Raw genomic sequence first — 12,762 nt, forward strand, 5'->3', positions numbered from 1 at the left:
CGTGTCTGGCCAGTCTGTGACTGCTGTATTGAGTGGAAAAATGCTTCCCTCGTAGGAAAACTATTTTGTGACCTATCCATTCCCAAAATTTGGTCGATAAGGTGCTTTCGTCGTTTTTTCGATAGTTTCAATGTTGACGGGAGGGTGGAGGGTGGCAGTAGCCGAGGCAACACAGCTTTCTACATATCTACATACACTTGTAGAGCTACGCCCACTCAACAGGTAATTATTGACTTTAGATCCCAGAGCTTACCTATTCCCCATCCGCACAAACTCACAATGGAAGAAACTGAGCCCGTTGCGATTATTGGCACAGGATGTCGCTTTCCCGGGGGCGCTTCTTCCCCTGCTAAACTCTGGGAGCTTCTCCGAGATCCCCGTGAGATTGCGCGCAAGATACCAGCCAACCGATTCAATATCGACGCATTTTATCATCCAGACGGAGACCACCATGGGACGACAAACGTCCAGGAATCATATTTCTTGGACGAGGATATCCGAGCCTTCGATGCCGCCTTCTTCAATATCTCGCCGACGGAAGCGGCGGCCATGGATCCGCAACAACGATTACTCCTAGAGACAGTGTACGAATCGCTTGATGCCGCGGGGTTACGGATGGATGCGCTGCAGGGCTCAATGACTGGAGTATTCTGTGGTGCCCTCCGCAATGACTACAGTCAAATCCAGGCCATGGATCCCCAGGCACTCCCAGCGTACATGGTTACGGGCAATTCGCCGTCAATCATGGCCAATCGCATCTCCTACTACTTCGACTGGCGTGGCCCCTCCATGACAGTTGATACGGGATGTTCATCAAGTCTTCTAGCTGTCCATCTCGGAGTCGAAGCTTTGCAGAACGATGACTGTTCCCTGGCAGTGGCAGTAGGGAGCAACCTCATCCTATCACCCAATGCCTATATCGCAGACTCTAAAACACGGATGCTGTCTCCTACCGGTCGGAGTCGCATGTGGGACAGCAAGGCTGACGGCTACGCACGCGGCGAAGGGGTTGCATCGGTGGTTTTGAAACGGCTGCGGGACGCAATCATCGATGCGGACCCCATCGAGTGCGTGATCCGAGCCTCCGGGGCGAATTCAGACGGGCGAACCATGGGGATCACTATGCCTAATGCCAGGGCACAGCAGTCGCTGATTCTCAAAACCTACGCACGCGCGGGACTATCTCCTCAAGACCGGCCCGCGGATCGGTGCCAGTATTTCGAGGCCCATGGGACAGGGACCCAGGCCGGAGATCCCCAGGAAGCGGCTGCAATACACGCAAGTTTCTTTGGGCCTGAATCCGTTGCGGATCCGCTTAACCGACTGTATGTGGGATCGATCAAGACGGTTGTTGGACATACAGAGGCCACTGCTGGACTGGCGGGACTGATCAAGGCTTCCCTGTCGCTGCAGCACGGGATGATCGTTCCTAATCTCCTGATGCAGCAGCTCAATCCAAAGATAGAAGCGTTTGCCGCTCAGCTATGTATTCCAACAGAGTGTGTTCCGTGGCCGGCGCTCCCAGAGGGCTGTCCCCGCAGAGCCTCAGTGAACTCTTTTGGTTTTGGGGGCGCCAATGTGCATGTTATCCTGGAAAGCTACACTTCCCGGCAGATCAACCCGTCGCATAACCTGCCCTCCAGCCTGCCTTTCGTCTTCTCGGCGGCCTCGGAGCGGACACTGACATCCGTCCTGGAATCCTACGCGACATTCCTACGCGAACACGCAGCAGTCAGTCTTCTTAGTCTGGCGGTGTCGGTGTGGACTCGGCGTTCCGTTCATCGCCACCGCCTGACGCTCATAGCACGCTCGGTAGAGGAATTACAAGACCACATTGACACAGAACTAAGTCGAAGGGCCACGGGTAAACCCTCCTCCATCGTCTCCAGATCTAGCAGTCGGCCCAGGCGCGTTCTGGGTATCTTTACGGGTCAAGGAGTCCAGTGGCCGCAAATGGGACTCGACCTGATCGAGGCAAGTCCTCAGATTCGACAATGGATGGCGGATCTGCAGGAAGCTCTGGATCAGCTCCCTCTGGAATTCCGCCCGGAATTTTCTCTTCTCCGGGAATTGTCACGGCCAGCATCCTCTTCGCGCGTACACGAGGGCCTTCTATCTCTCCCTCTGCGGACAGCGTTGCAAATCATGCAAGTCAATATCCTTCGTGCGGTAGGGATTGAATTTAGCATGGTTGTCGGCCACTCCTCCGGGGAGATTGTAGCAGCCTATGCTGCGGGTGTGCTGACGGCCTCGGATGCCATCCGCATTGCATACCTTCGGGGAAGAGCAATCGACGAGTCGCGGGATTCAACGGGTCGTATGATGGCCGTCAATCTGACCTGGCAGCAGGCACAGGCTGTTTGCGGCGTAGAACCCTATTCCGGACGCATCAGCGTGGCGGCGGCCAACTCTCCGTCCAGCGTCACCCTGTCCGGGGACGCAGAGGGCCTGCGGGACTTGGAGTGGCTGCTGAAGAGCCTGGGCTTCACTCCGCGTATGCTCCATGTGGACACCGCATATCATTCTCCATATATGAAGCCGTGCGCAGACCCATATCGTCGGGCAATGCAAGCCTGCCCCGTTGCTGTGGCACCGTCTGTCGCTCGCTGGTACTCTAGCGTTTACCCCGGGGAGGTCATGACGGGACATGACCAGAACCAACGGACGGGAGAGTACTGGGTTGAGAATATGCTACGTCCCGTCCAGTTCGCCCAGGCCTTGGAGGCTGCCGTACGAGAGGCCGGAGCGCCAGAAGTCATCATCGAGGTCGGGCCACATCCGACCCTCAGAGGGCCCGTCCTGCAAACCTTGTCGAAAGTGCACTCGGCCCATTCGACAATCCCTTATCTTGCCCTTGCTGAGAGAGGAAAGCCCGGTCCTGATTGCTGGGCAATGGCCCTTGGATTGGCCTGGGCACATCTCGGCCCTAGTGTCGTCCGTCTCGATGGCTATGTCTCCCTTTTTGATCCAGGCCAATCGCATTTGCCGGTAGAATCGCTACCACCCTACCCTTTTGATCGCTCTCAGACCTACTGGGCCCAGTCGCGAATATCATTGAACTATAACCATTGCGTTACACCCCCGAACGCCCTCCTCGGTGTTCTCAGCCCGGAGACCGGACCAGGAGAGTTCCGTTGGCGAAACTACCTGCGGCCAGAGGAGCTGCCCTGGTTGGCGGACCGTCATGTCGGATCCAGATCTGTTTTCCCTGAGACTGGATATATATCGATGGCACTGGAGGCAGGGAGGATAATAGTAGAGACCAAGGGACTCCGCTTGCTGAGTATCAAGGATTTAACCGTCCACACCCCGCTCCCTATCCAGAACGATCCCATCGGCACGGAAGTACTTGTCACTGTGGATGGTATTTTCTCGCACGACGGAATCATTTCCGCTCTGTTCCGCTGCGAGGCTGCTGTATCAAGCGAGTTCGTCGAGTGTGCAACAGCCAAGATGATCATGCATCCAGGGGATCCAGACCGTGCTCTCCTCCCCACACAAGGCCAGCTGGCTCCGGCGTTGGCAGCCGTGAACATCAACGGGTTCTATAACAGTCTGCGCTGCGTGGACTATCACTGTACTGGGCCATTTGCTGGCTTGACAGGACTCCACCGACGGCGGGATCTCGCCACGGGAACGGTTCACGTCCCCTCGAGAGATCCTGACGGACCTATTATTCTCCATCCCGCAAGCTTAGAGCTCGCTGTTCAAGCAATGATTGCCGCGCTGGGTGCGCCCGACGAGGGGCTACTGACGGGAGCGTTGCTGTCCAAAACTGTGGACAACATCTGGGTCAATCCTGCCTTATGTGTCCCTGGAAAAATGACGGTAGTCAGCTATCTGACCGATGTCGACGGAGATCATATCCGTGGTGATATCGATATATTTACAATGGATGGGCAAAAGGCCGTCCAGCTGGAGGGCGTTTGCCTCGTATGCCAGCCATCGGGGAATGCACCGACTGATATGCAGGTCCTTTCCCAGACCGAGTGGGGCCCGCTTGAGCCCAGTCTGAAGAGGGCATCACACTCATTGCCAGCGGATGTACTAGAACTATACTCTCTCCGAGATGAGCTTGCGCTACTGTACATCAAGCAGGCCAGCGATGGACTGACAGACTCAGAGCGAAGTGGATTGGATTGTGATGGCACTCGCCTGCTGGCACAGATGAACCAATGCATTGCGAATGCTCGCGAGGGACTACAGCTTGCAGGCTCGTCCGAACGGTTGGACGGGAGTATTGAGGCCTTCACGGCTGGAGTAGGCCCTTCTATCGATGACTCCGGTCTCAGGGCGATTGCTGCAGTTGGCCAACAGCTGCCTCACGTCCTGCGCGAATCGGGTCATCAAAGAGTGGCCTGGCCGCACGTCGACGAAGCAAACGAGTACTTGAAGCAGGACGTGCAGGTCTCCCACCTGGTAAACAATCTCATCTCCGTGGTCAGTCAGACGTGTTTCCGCTTTCCGCAGATGGACATCCTTCAGATCGGCACATTGGGAGGTTCTGTTCACTCTGTACTGAGGAAGATGGGCAGGAGCTTCCGGTCATTCACCTATGCGGCGCCCTCTCAACCGACAGATGCGGCCGACCTTGAGCGGCCTGGCGAGGTGCTGCACAAAACCTTCGATGTCAATCGGAATCCCCTCGAGCAGGGCTACCGGGATCATGCCTACGATATGGCCCTTTTCACCACCGCGACATTCCCCCGAGAGGTCGCAGTGGCCAATATCCGTCGCTTGCTCAAGCCCCGAGGATTCCTGGTCCTACTGGTACGCTCGAACCCTGATATCACATATTTGAATCTCCTATTCGGTCCTCCTGCGAGATGTATAGAGACATGCTCCGGTGAGCAAGTTATCACTAGGGAGCACTGGATTGAGCTACTGTCTACAAACGGGTTCTGGGTGGAGTCGCTCGATGCACCACCCGAAATTGCAAGCCACCAGGGCTTCTCTCTCCTTCTTTGCCGGGCACCGGGCGACTACAAAAACCCATCGTCTCGCGGAGACCTGCTGCTGCTAGGCGGTGACGCTAGGAATGCAGACTGCGTCATATCAGAGCTTGCTGAAATGGTGCAAGGCGAATTTGATCAGGTTCTTCGATCGCCATCCCTGGATCTGATGGAGGTCACCGATGTGTCTGGACTGACGGTTCTAATCCTGGTCGACGATCGAGATCTCACCGACGCCAGCCTGAGCGGACTGCGGAGACTGATTACCACCAGCAAGCGAACCTTATGGGTGACATGTGAGAAGACCGATCAGCCGAACGGTGGATTGATGAGAGGTCTTCTTCGCAGCATTATGGCCTCTGAACGACAGTCCTGTCAGCTGCAGCTGCTACACATCACGGATCCGGCTGGAGTGTCAGCGGAAGTCCTGGCCACTGCCCTTGAACGCTTGGTCCAAGCCAGTGCAGCTCAGGAATGTCCTGATTCGTGCGGATTGGACAGCATTGAGCCTGAAGTTGAATTTGACGGCTCTATGTTCCGCATTCCTCGTCAATACCACAACCATTCCACTGGGCTGCGCCATCTGGCCAGGCGGCAGACGGTTACAGACTGTGTGGACTTTGGCCAGGGAGTGGTACAGGTTCTCCCGCCGGCCACTGACGCGACTCGTGAAAGATTCCGACTACTCTCGGTGGCTCAACCACCGCTAACCTCAGACGACGGATCGACCATTCACCTGCGAGTGCGATATTCCAGTCTCGCCGCAGTGCGAGTAGCAGGGGCAATGTTCCTGCGACTGGTCATAGGGAGGGAGGTTAGCAGCAACAACAGAATGATCGCTCTGTCGTCCCACATTGCATCTCAGGTGATCGTCCCGGAGTCCTGGGCGTGGTCACTGCCAGACACAGTGTCGGAAGCCCAAGAGCAGTCTTTTCTCCACGCCACAGCGGCTGCTCTGCTGGCGGGATATCTTTTCGACCAGATTCCACCGTTCGGGACGCTCGTGGTGCACGAGGCTGACCGGGTCTTCCAGTCAATCGTCCACCAAATCCCGACCTGGCGCAATGTTAAAGTCATCTTCAGTACCAGCACAAGCAACCCGGACAAGGACGGACTGATGTTGTCCTTGCACGAGCATAGTACCGCGCGGCAATTGTCACAAATACTGCCCTCGGATGTATCGGCGGTGGCTGTCTTGAATCGCCGGGGACAGGGCATATATGACCGTATGTTGTCGCTCTTGCCTGACAACGCGACACGGATCCAAATAGACGATCTCTACCGTGCCTCTGCATTCACAATGACAACCAACGGGCGTGTTTCTTTGCTCGTAGCCAAAGCCTTCATAACCGCTTGCTTGGTGGCGTACACCAGCTGCGAGGCGATCTCATTGACCTCCGTGGATTTGGTCCTAACTGCTAATGTTGCGGAGTACCCTACCACTCATTGCCACCAAGGGATTATAGACTGGGACCCTTCGATTCGGGTGCTGGCCCAGATACCAACTGCCAGTTCCCAGGTGCAGCTGTCGCAGAAGAAAACCTACATACTAGTAGGGCTTGCCAGCGAACTGGCCCGAATGGCCTGTCTCTGGCTGGCAGCACACGGGGCAAGATGGATCCTCCTCGCTAGTTCCAAACCGGAGCCGGATGCGTGGTGGTTGGAAGAAGTTTCCAGTCGCGGAACGCGCATCGCTTTTTCGACGATGTAAGTGACGCACCCAGGTAGTTGCATTGCACACAAAAACTGATAGATGCCAGGAACCTGATCGACGGCGTTTCCGTCACCAGTTTGCATCAGAGCATCGCCCACCCCTTCCCTCCGGCCGTAGGAGGAGTGCTGATTGAGCCCGGGCCGCTGCCTGACTGCTCCTTGTCTCAGCTCACCGCGGGAGTACTCCAGAGCCAACTGAATCCGGTTCTGAAGGAGCTGCAGCTGCTAGATGAGCTTCACGAAACCCCAACCTTAGACTTTTGGGTGCTCATCGGATCGATTGCAGGAACGCTGGGCCACGCGGACCAGGCAATGACCGCGGCTATGTCCGAGAGGATGGCCACACTGGTCCGCCAACGTCGGTCTTGGGGCAGGCCGGCGAGCCTGGTACATCTGGGAGAGATCAGCGGCATTGACATCCCCTCTGCCGGGCCACGTCCCTGGTGGGGTCCGGCCGCTGTAACCCAGCAGGATATTGACGAAGTACTCAGCGAAGCAGTCCTTTGCGGAGGTCCAAATTCCACTCGCAGCGCCGAGTTCATCGTGGGCCTTCGACATCAGAGCTTGCAGACTGGTCGCATGGCGTGTCCAGTGCCAAAGTTGTGGCCGTTCTACTCTTACACAGCCACTGCGAGTCAGGACCAGATGCTTCCATTGCCTGAGCCCCAGTCAGCTAAAGATCTGGTGGCCGCGGCGACCAGCCGGGAGGAAAAGGCTGAGGCAATCGCGGCCTGCCTCATGGAGAAGATCCGGACCAGACTGAATCTGGTTGCAGATGCACCGCTCTCCTCCGACACGCTGATTCCGGAGCTTGGGGTTGACTCGCTTGTCGCTGTTGAGCTACGCAGGTGGTTTGCAAAAGAATTGGCTGTCGACATACCGATTGTGTTGATTCTCAGCGGTGCATCTGTGGGCGAATTGGCATATTCAGCCGCCTCGAAGCTCTGCAATGACAACAGCGGACTACGTAATAGTATTAGCTTAGTGTAGGTCAGCAGAACAGTGCGAATAAGTGGCGTGGCTCCTTTTTCAATAGTCTACTTCATGTTACATGTCTCGTGCAGTGTCGATCAAAATCATGCAAGGGGGACTTAGCCCTGCATCTGGCGGTCTGGCAATCTCAGCTCGTACTTAAAAGGCGCAAAGACCCTCCTGCAGGACAGGTTTCTGCATCTTTGTCGGTAAATCGCACACGAGGTAGGCATTGACTACTATCAATATGGAGCCACACGGCGAGACGGATCTAGTCAGCTTTGCTTTTAGTGGTCCCACCACGTTTGACCCAACTAGACCCATCTATCTGGACGCCCAGAATCCCTCGCGCGCGTTCAATTCCAGACAATTCCGACTGCTGGTGCGATCACTCATTGCTGGGCTCAGAGCTCTGGATCTGGAACCCGGAAATTGTGTCCTAGTGCAGCTAGAGAACACTGTAATCCCGCCGCAACCCCATGCCTATGAAATCAAACCGTTGACATTAATATAGGTTATACACTCTGCTCTTTTCTTCGCTATCGTCGGGGCCGGCGGGATCTATATGGGCTGCGACGTGAGTAGTCCCGCCCATGAACTGACTCATCTGCTGCGTCTCGCCGAGCCTCGGCTGGTGATCACTGCCCCGGGTGCATTATCAACTCTGGAGGTGTGCAGCATGCTGGGTATCTTCCCAGGTCAAGTCCTCTTGGTGGATGAGCTCTCTATCGACAATATAGTCCAATTTGCGCACACTGCGGCGGCGCAGACGGAGGGTCTTATTGACCAAACGGCCGACCCGTCCATCCGCCTGGAGAATCTGCTCCGGCACGGGGAGTCCGACTGGCTTCGTTTCGAAGATAGTGAACAGAGCAAGAGGACACCGGCTGCCATGTTCTTAACCAGCGGCACCAGCGGGCTTCCCAAGGCCGCGATTCGAACCCACCACACAATCATCTCCCACCATCTGAGCGTCCATTACCGAGTGCCGTACCCCGTCGTCCGGCTGATGGCACTGCCCATGTACCATTCCTTTGGCGATTTTTGGACCAACATCTTCCCCATTCGGTACGGCGAGCCCTTGTACGTTCTTCCGCGCTTCGACATCTCCGCTTTTCTTGATGCCGTCCGCCAGCACCACATCTCGGAGACGTATATGGTCCCCGCCATGGTGCAAATTCTGAACCAGTCCTCCCTGCCGGTAGCCGAGAGCTTGTCCTCCCTGCGCTACGTTGGTATTTCAGGAGCCCCCATTGACGGGTTCTCCATTCAGCGATTCCAGCGCCTCCTGTCGCCGGAGGCCGTAGCGGGAAATCTGTGGGGCATGACTGAGGTGGGGGTAGTGTTCCAAAATCGCTACGGGGTGGCATGGCAATTCGGCAGCGTGGGGACTCTGTTGCACGGATACGAGCTGCGCTTTGTCGATCCCGCCACGGGCGAAGACGTCACCGGGATGCCAGACTCTCCGGGCGAGTTGTATGTACGTGGGCCGGGGCTCCTCTTGGGGTATAAAGGGCGGACAGATGGCAAAGACGAGCAAGGATGGTTCCGGACGGGGGACATGGTGTATGCGCGAGACGGGAATTACTATATCATCGGGCGGACAAAGGATCTCATCAAAGTGCGAGGGCAAGTACCCGATTCTCTTAACTCCCTTTTTTTTCCCACCCTCCCTTGGACAACCCATTCAACTAACATGTTGTGTTATTCAAGGTACTCCGTTGCGCCAGCAGAGATTGAAGGGATTCTACTAAAAGACCCGGGTGTCAAGGACGCAGCTGTGATCGGAGTCATGCTCCCAGATGGCAGCAGCGAGGTCCCCCGAGCATACGTGGTCCGCGCCGGCATATCTCCCGAGTCGACGGCGGATCAATTGACAGATCTGATCCAAACCCAGTTGGCCAGCTATAAAGCTTTGGATGGAGGTGTCGTCTTTGTGGACGAAATCCCCCGGACGGGCATTGGCAAGCCCCATCGAGTGAGACTCTCACAGCTGGACCGCGAACGGGAGAAGATTGCCTCTATTTTGGGTCTCTCTGTGCCTGCGCAGTAATTACTGGCATGATTGTATGCAGTCGAGAGCTAAGAGTGTAGAAGTCCATGATGTATAAATCATTCCATCAGTTATACTCCTAGCAGATAATCACCCATTGCATGCTGCTGAGGATAATCCTGTGCTCTTTATTGAAGAGTTCAGATATACCTATCCCTACATGTCTTCAACTATTGTCCCGTTCCGACTCAGCAATTATCAGAATCTGGGCTTGAGAGCTTGCAGAGCAGCATCAAATTGGCGCTTATCGCTATGGACTGTGCTTGGTTGATAGGTAATGGCCAGCTCCGAACCTTTCTAGAGCCGCCAGTGACTCGCAATTTCATTGAATCCCATGGTTATCGGTATGCTTCGCAGAGGAATAGAAAAACTTCTCATGGGCAGACTTTTAATGGTTTCTGGGACTGGGAACTGGCCGAACTGTCTACATCACATGCATGATATCGGCCACCAGGGTTTGCAATGGTGTAGTTCTCTTCATTCGGCTTCTTGAGCGGTATGGTCTTCGCATGTCTCCACTGCCTTGGTAACGCGCCCTCTTCCAGCGACTCCTGCAATAGTCAAGGATCCAATGCTTGACTGTGGGCTATGTCATTTTCTGAACTATCGCCGGTAGACCGTCTTCTCCAGGGACCTTCCATGATTTCGCTGCAAATAGCTGCCGTTTTATCTCCTCCACAGTGATGGCGGGCATCTCCACTGGCGCTCCTTGTGGTCGGGGTCCCCCATCGTCAATGTCGTGCGGAGGAGAGCCTGTGATGGTTGGGGTCGTATGTCGATAACTGCAAAGACCCAACGCACAAGTCTAGTTATCCTTCGGTTCAAAGCCGCATTAAAGGGGTAGTGATGGGAGGAACAAAGAGACGAAGCGATATAAGACCTTTACTGTCTAGCTATCCTTCGCCGAATGCCTCTGAATCCACCCGCAGGCCAAGACGCTCAACCCACAGACATTCCATGGGACACCGAACGGCTTAAATATCAGCCTTTGAGCCACGCCTTGTGCTACTTGTTCTATACTGATCTGACAGTCATTAGCCAAGAAATTGTCAACAGGGTTTATTCCCCAGATTGCGCCAACGCAGCGTGGGCTCATATTGAGAATCGCATCGGGGAGCTCCGAGCGAGAATCGATCGCTGGTACTACAATCTGCCCGAGGCTTTTGATTTTGTCCGCAAATCAGACGATCATGATCAAGATGTGCCCCGTTCGAAACTTTTCCTGGCGTTCCACTTCTACAGTGCTCGAATCAGGTTGGGCCGGCCATGTCTGTGCCGGCGCGACGCACGCCTGGATCCAAATAAAAAGCCCTCCTTCAGTCATAAGATGGCCGAAATGTCGCTGGAGTCAGCACAGAGAATGCTCGATCTCTTACCAGACCAGCCAAATGGCGTCCATCTCTACCAGATCTGCCCCTGGTAGTGCATATTGCACTTCATGATGCAGGCAGCAACTATCCTCCTCCTTAAGCTATCTTTCAGTAGCATTCATATGCCTAAAGAGGAGTAGAATCTTCTGGTGGCCGCTAAGAAGGCCATTCACTGGCTTTACACTATGTCTAAGTGCAGTACTGCATCACAACATGCATGGCAGCTGTGCAATAGCAATCTCCGCCAGATCACCTATAGCATGAACTATAACATCAGCAACATGCCTGAGTTTGTTTATAAGAGCAAACTAAACCAGCCCATAAGGATGCAGCACCATAATATAAACCCATTAGACACCACTAATATAATACCCACACTGATGTTCTGCAGCGCGGTGGGTGACCTAAGTCTTTCTAATCTAAGTATCACTGATCACCTACACGAGACTTACCAGTACTACCAATATCCGCCTCCACTTACCACCTCGCATTTTCAAACGAACCCCCATTTTGATCCGCTGTCCTCGTCCAGCAGCAACCCAGCTGAAGTCAACACCTTTTTCCCTTACGATTCGATCAGTGGGGAGTTTATCCGGTCGTCCTTCCCAAACATCGTCCCATCCATCTGAATCGGTGCTGCTGCTCGTGTTGTTATCCGTATCATAGTTACTTTCCAGATGTTTACTCGGTTGGGACCTTTTCAAGGTATGCGTACGAGGGAGCAAGCGGCGCTGATTAAAGAGGTACATGTGAGAGCAGGTCACGGCAAAACCAAAGAACAACAAACAATTGGTGGTGTGTGGGTCACTCACAACCTGGAATATTTGGGGAACAAAGCTCGTAAATGCATTTACGCTGGCTATTTTATGTTTTTCAAATATCCGACCTTTGCAATTGGTTTCGTGCCCTGGTATAGGTTTTCCCTATTTGTACTATTATGCGAATGCAAAGGCTCATTATTGGACATTCCATTGCCTTATTGTAGGATAGATGTTATCCGTCTCCCTAACGTAAGCTTTGGAGCTGCAGAAGACCTCAATTCTTTTGCTTACTAAGTGCCGTGTTCTTCACCTGTCACATCGTACTGATCTCCATCCTCTAGAGCCTTTTCTGGACTCGAAATAACGAAAAGATTTGGTCTGTCTGGAATATCTTGCTATAACGAGGTTTTACTGTACCGGTCGACCTCCAACAATCTGATTTTCGGCATGCAACGTATTGGCAAGTCTTCGATGATCCAGCCTCGACCGTCCAATCAGTAAGAAGCCAAATGCGTGGTTTGTCCAAAAGAGGGAGTGGGTCTTGTTATCTTTCGCTGGCTTATCATCTAAGAATTTCCTGTTGCCGATCTACAGAGCAATGACTCTCCCTATGTTGTTTGCGCCCTATGTTGTTTGCGCCCTATGTTGTTTGCGTTCTTGTCGTGCTATTACATGACTGGTATCTACCAATGTCTGATGAACATAATAGACCGTGGATCCAGTGAGCAGTGGTAACAATTGAGTGAGCTGACGACGACGCCCGCTTCCAATCGGTAAACACTTGCAGGGTACCATTTCTCTCATTTCCCTTTTCTTTATTTCCTTTTTTCCGCCCTTATTTTTTTTTATTTATTTATATATATATATATATATATATATATATATATTTTTTTTTTTTTTTTTTTTTTTTTTTTTTTTTTTTTTTTTTTTTTTTTTTTTTT

General features: G+C 53.7%; 2 protein-coding genes across 2 annotated transcripts, besides 6 other annotated features; both read left to right on the forward strand.

Annotated features, from left to right (window-relative positions):
* Positions 1–279: 279 nt before the first annotated feature.
* On the forward strand, positions 280–7,655 carry pyr2 (non-reducing polyketide synthase pyr2; the record flags this gene model as incomplete). The annotated part of the gene is made up of 2 exons (XM_001262311.1): positions 280–6,659; positions 6,713–7,655. The coding sequence occupies 2 exons, from the start codon at positions 280–282 to the stop codon at positions 7,653–7,655; spliced, it is 7,323 nt and encodes a 2,440-aa protein (XP_001262312.1).
* Positions 7,656–7,884: 229 nt separating this feature from the next.
* On the forward strand, positions 7,885–9,690 carry pyr1 (nicotinic acid-CoA ligase pyr1; the record flags this gene model as incomplete). The annotated part of the gene is made up of 2 exons (XM_001262312.1): positions 7,885–8,097; positions 8,152–9,690. The coding sequence occupies 2 exons, from the start codon at positions 7,885–7,887 to the stop codon at positions 9,688–9,690; spliced, it is 1,752 nt and encodes a 583-aa protein (XP_001262313.1).
* Positions 9,691–12,427: 2,737 nt separating this feature from the next.
* Positions 12,428–12,474: a microsatellite.
* Positions 12,475–12,659: 185 nt separating this feature from the next.
* Positions 12,660–12,667: a microsatellite.
* Positions 12,668–12,708: a microsatellite.
* Positions 12,676–12,707: a microsatellite.
* Positions 12,708–12,761: a microsatellite.
* Positions 12,709–12,762: a microsatellite.

This window comes from Aspergillus fischeri, genomic scaffold (assembly GCF_000149645.3).
Source record: "Aspergillus fischeri NRRL 181 1099437636262 genomic scaffold, whole genome shotgun sequence".
NCBI lineage: Eukaryota > Fungi > Ascomycota > Eurotiomycetes > Eurotiales > Aspergillaceae > Aspergillus > Aspergillus fischeri.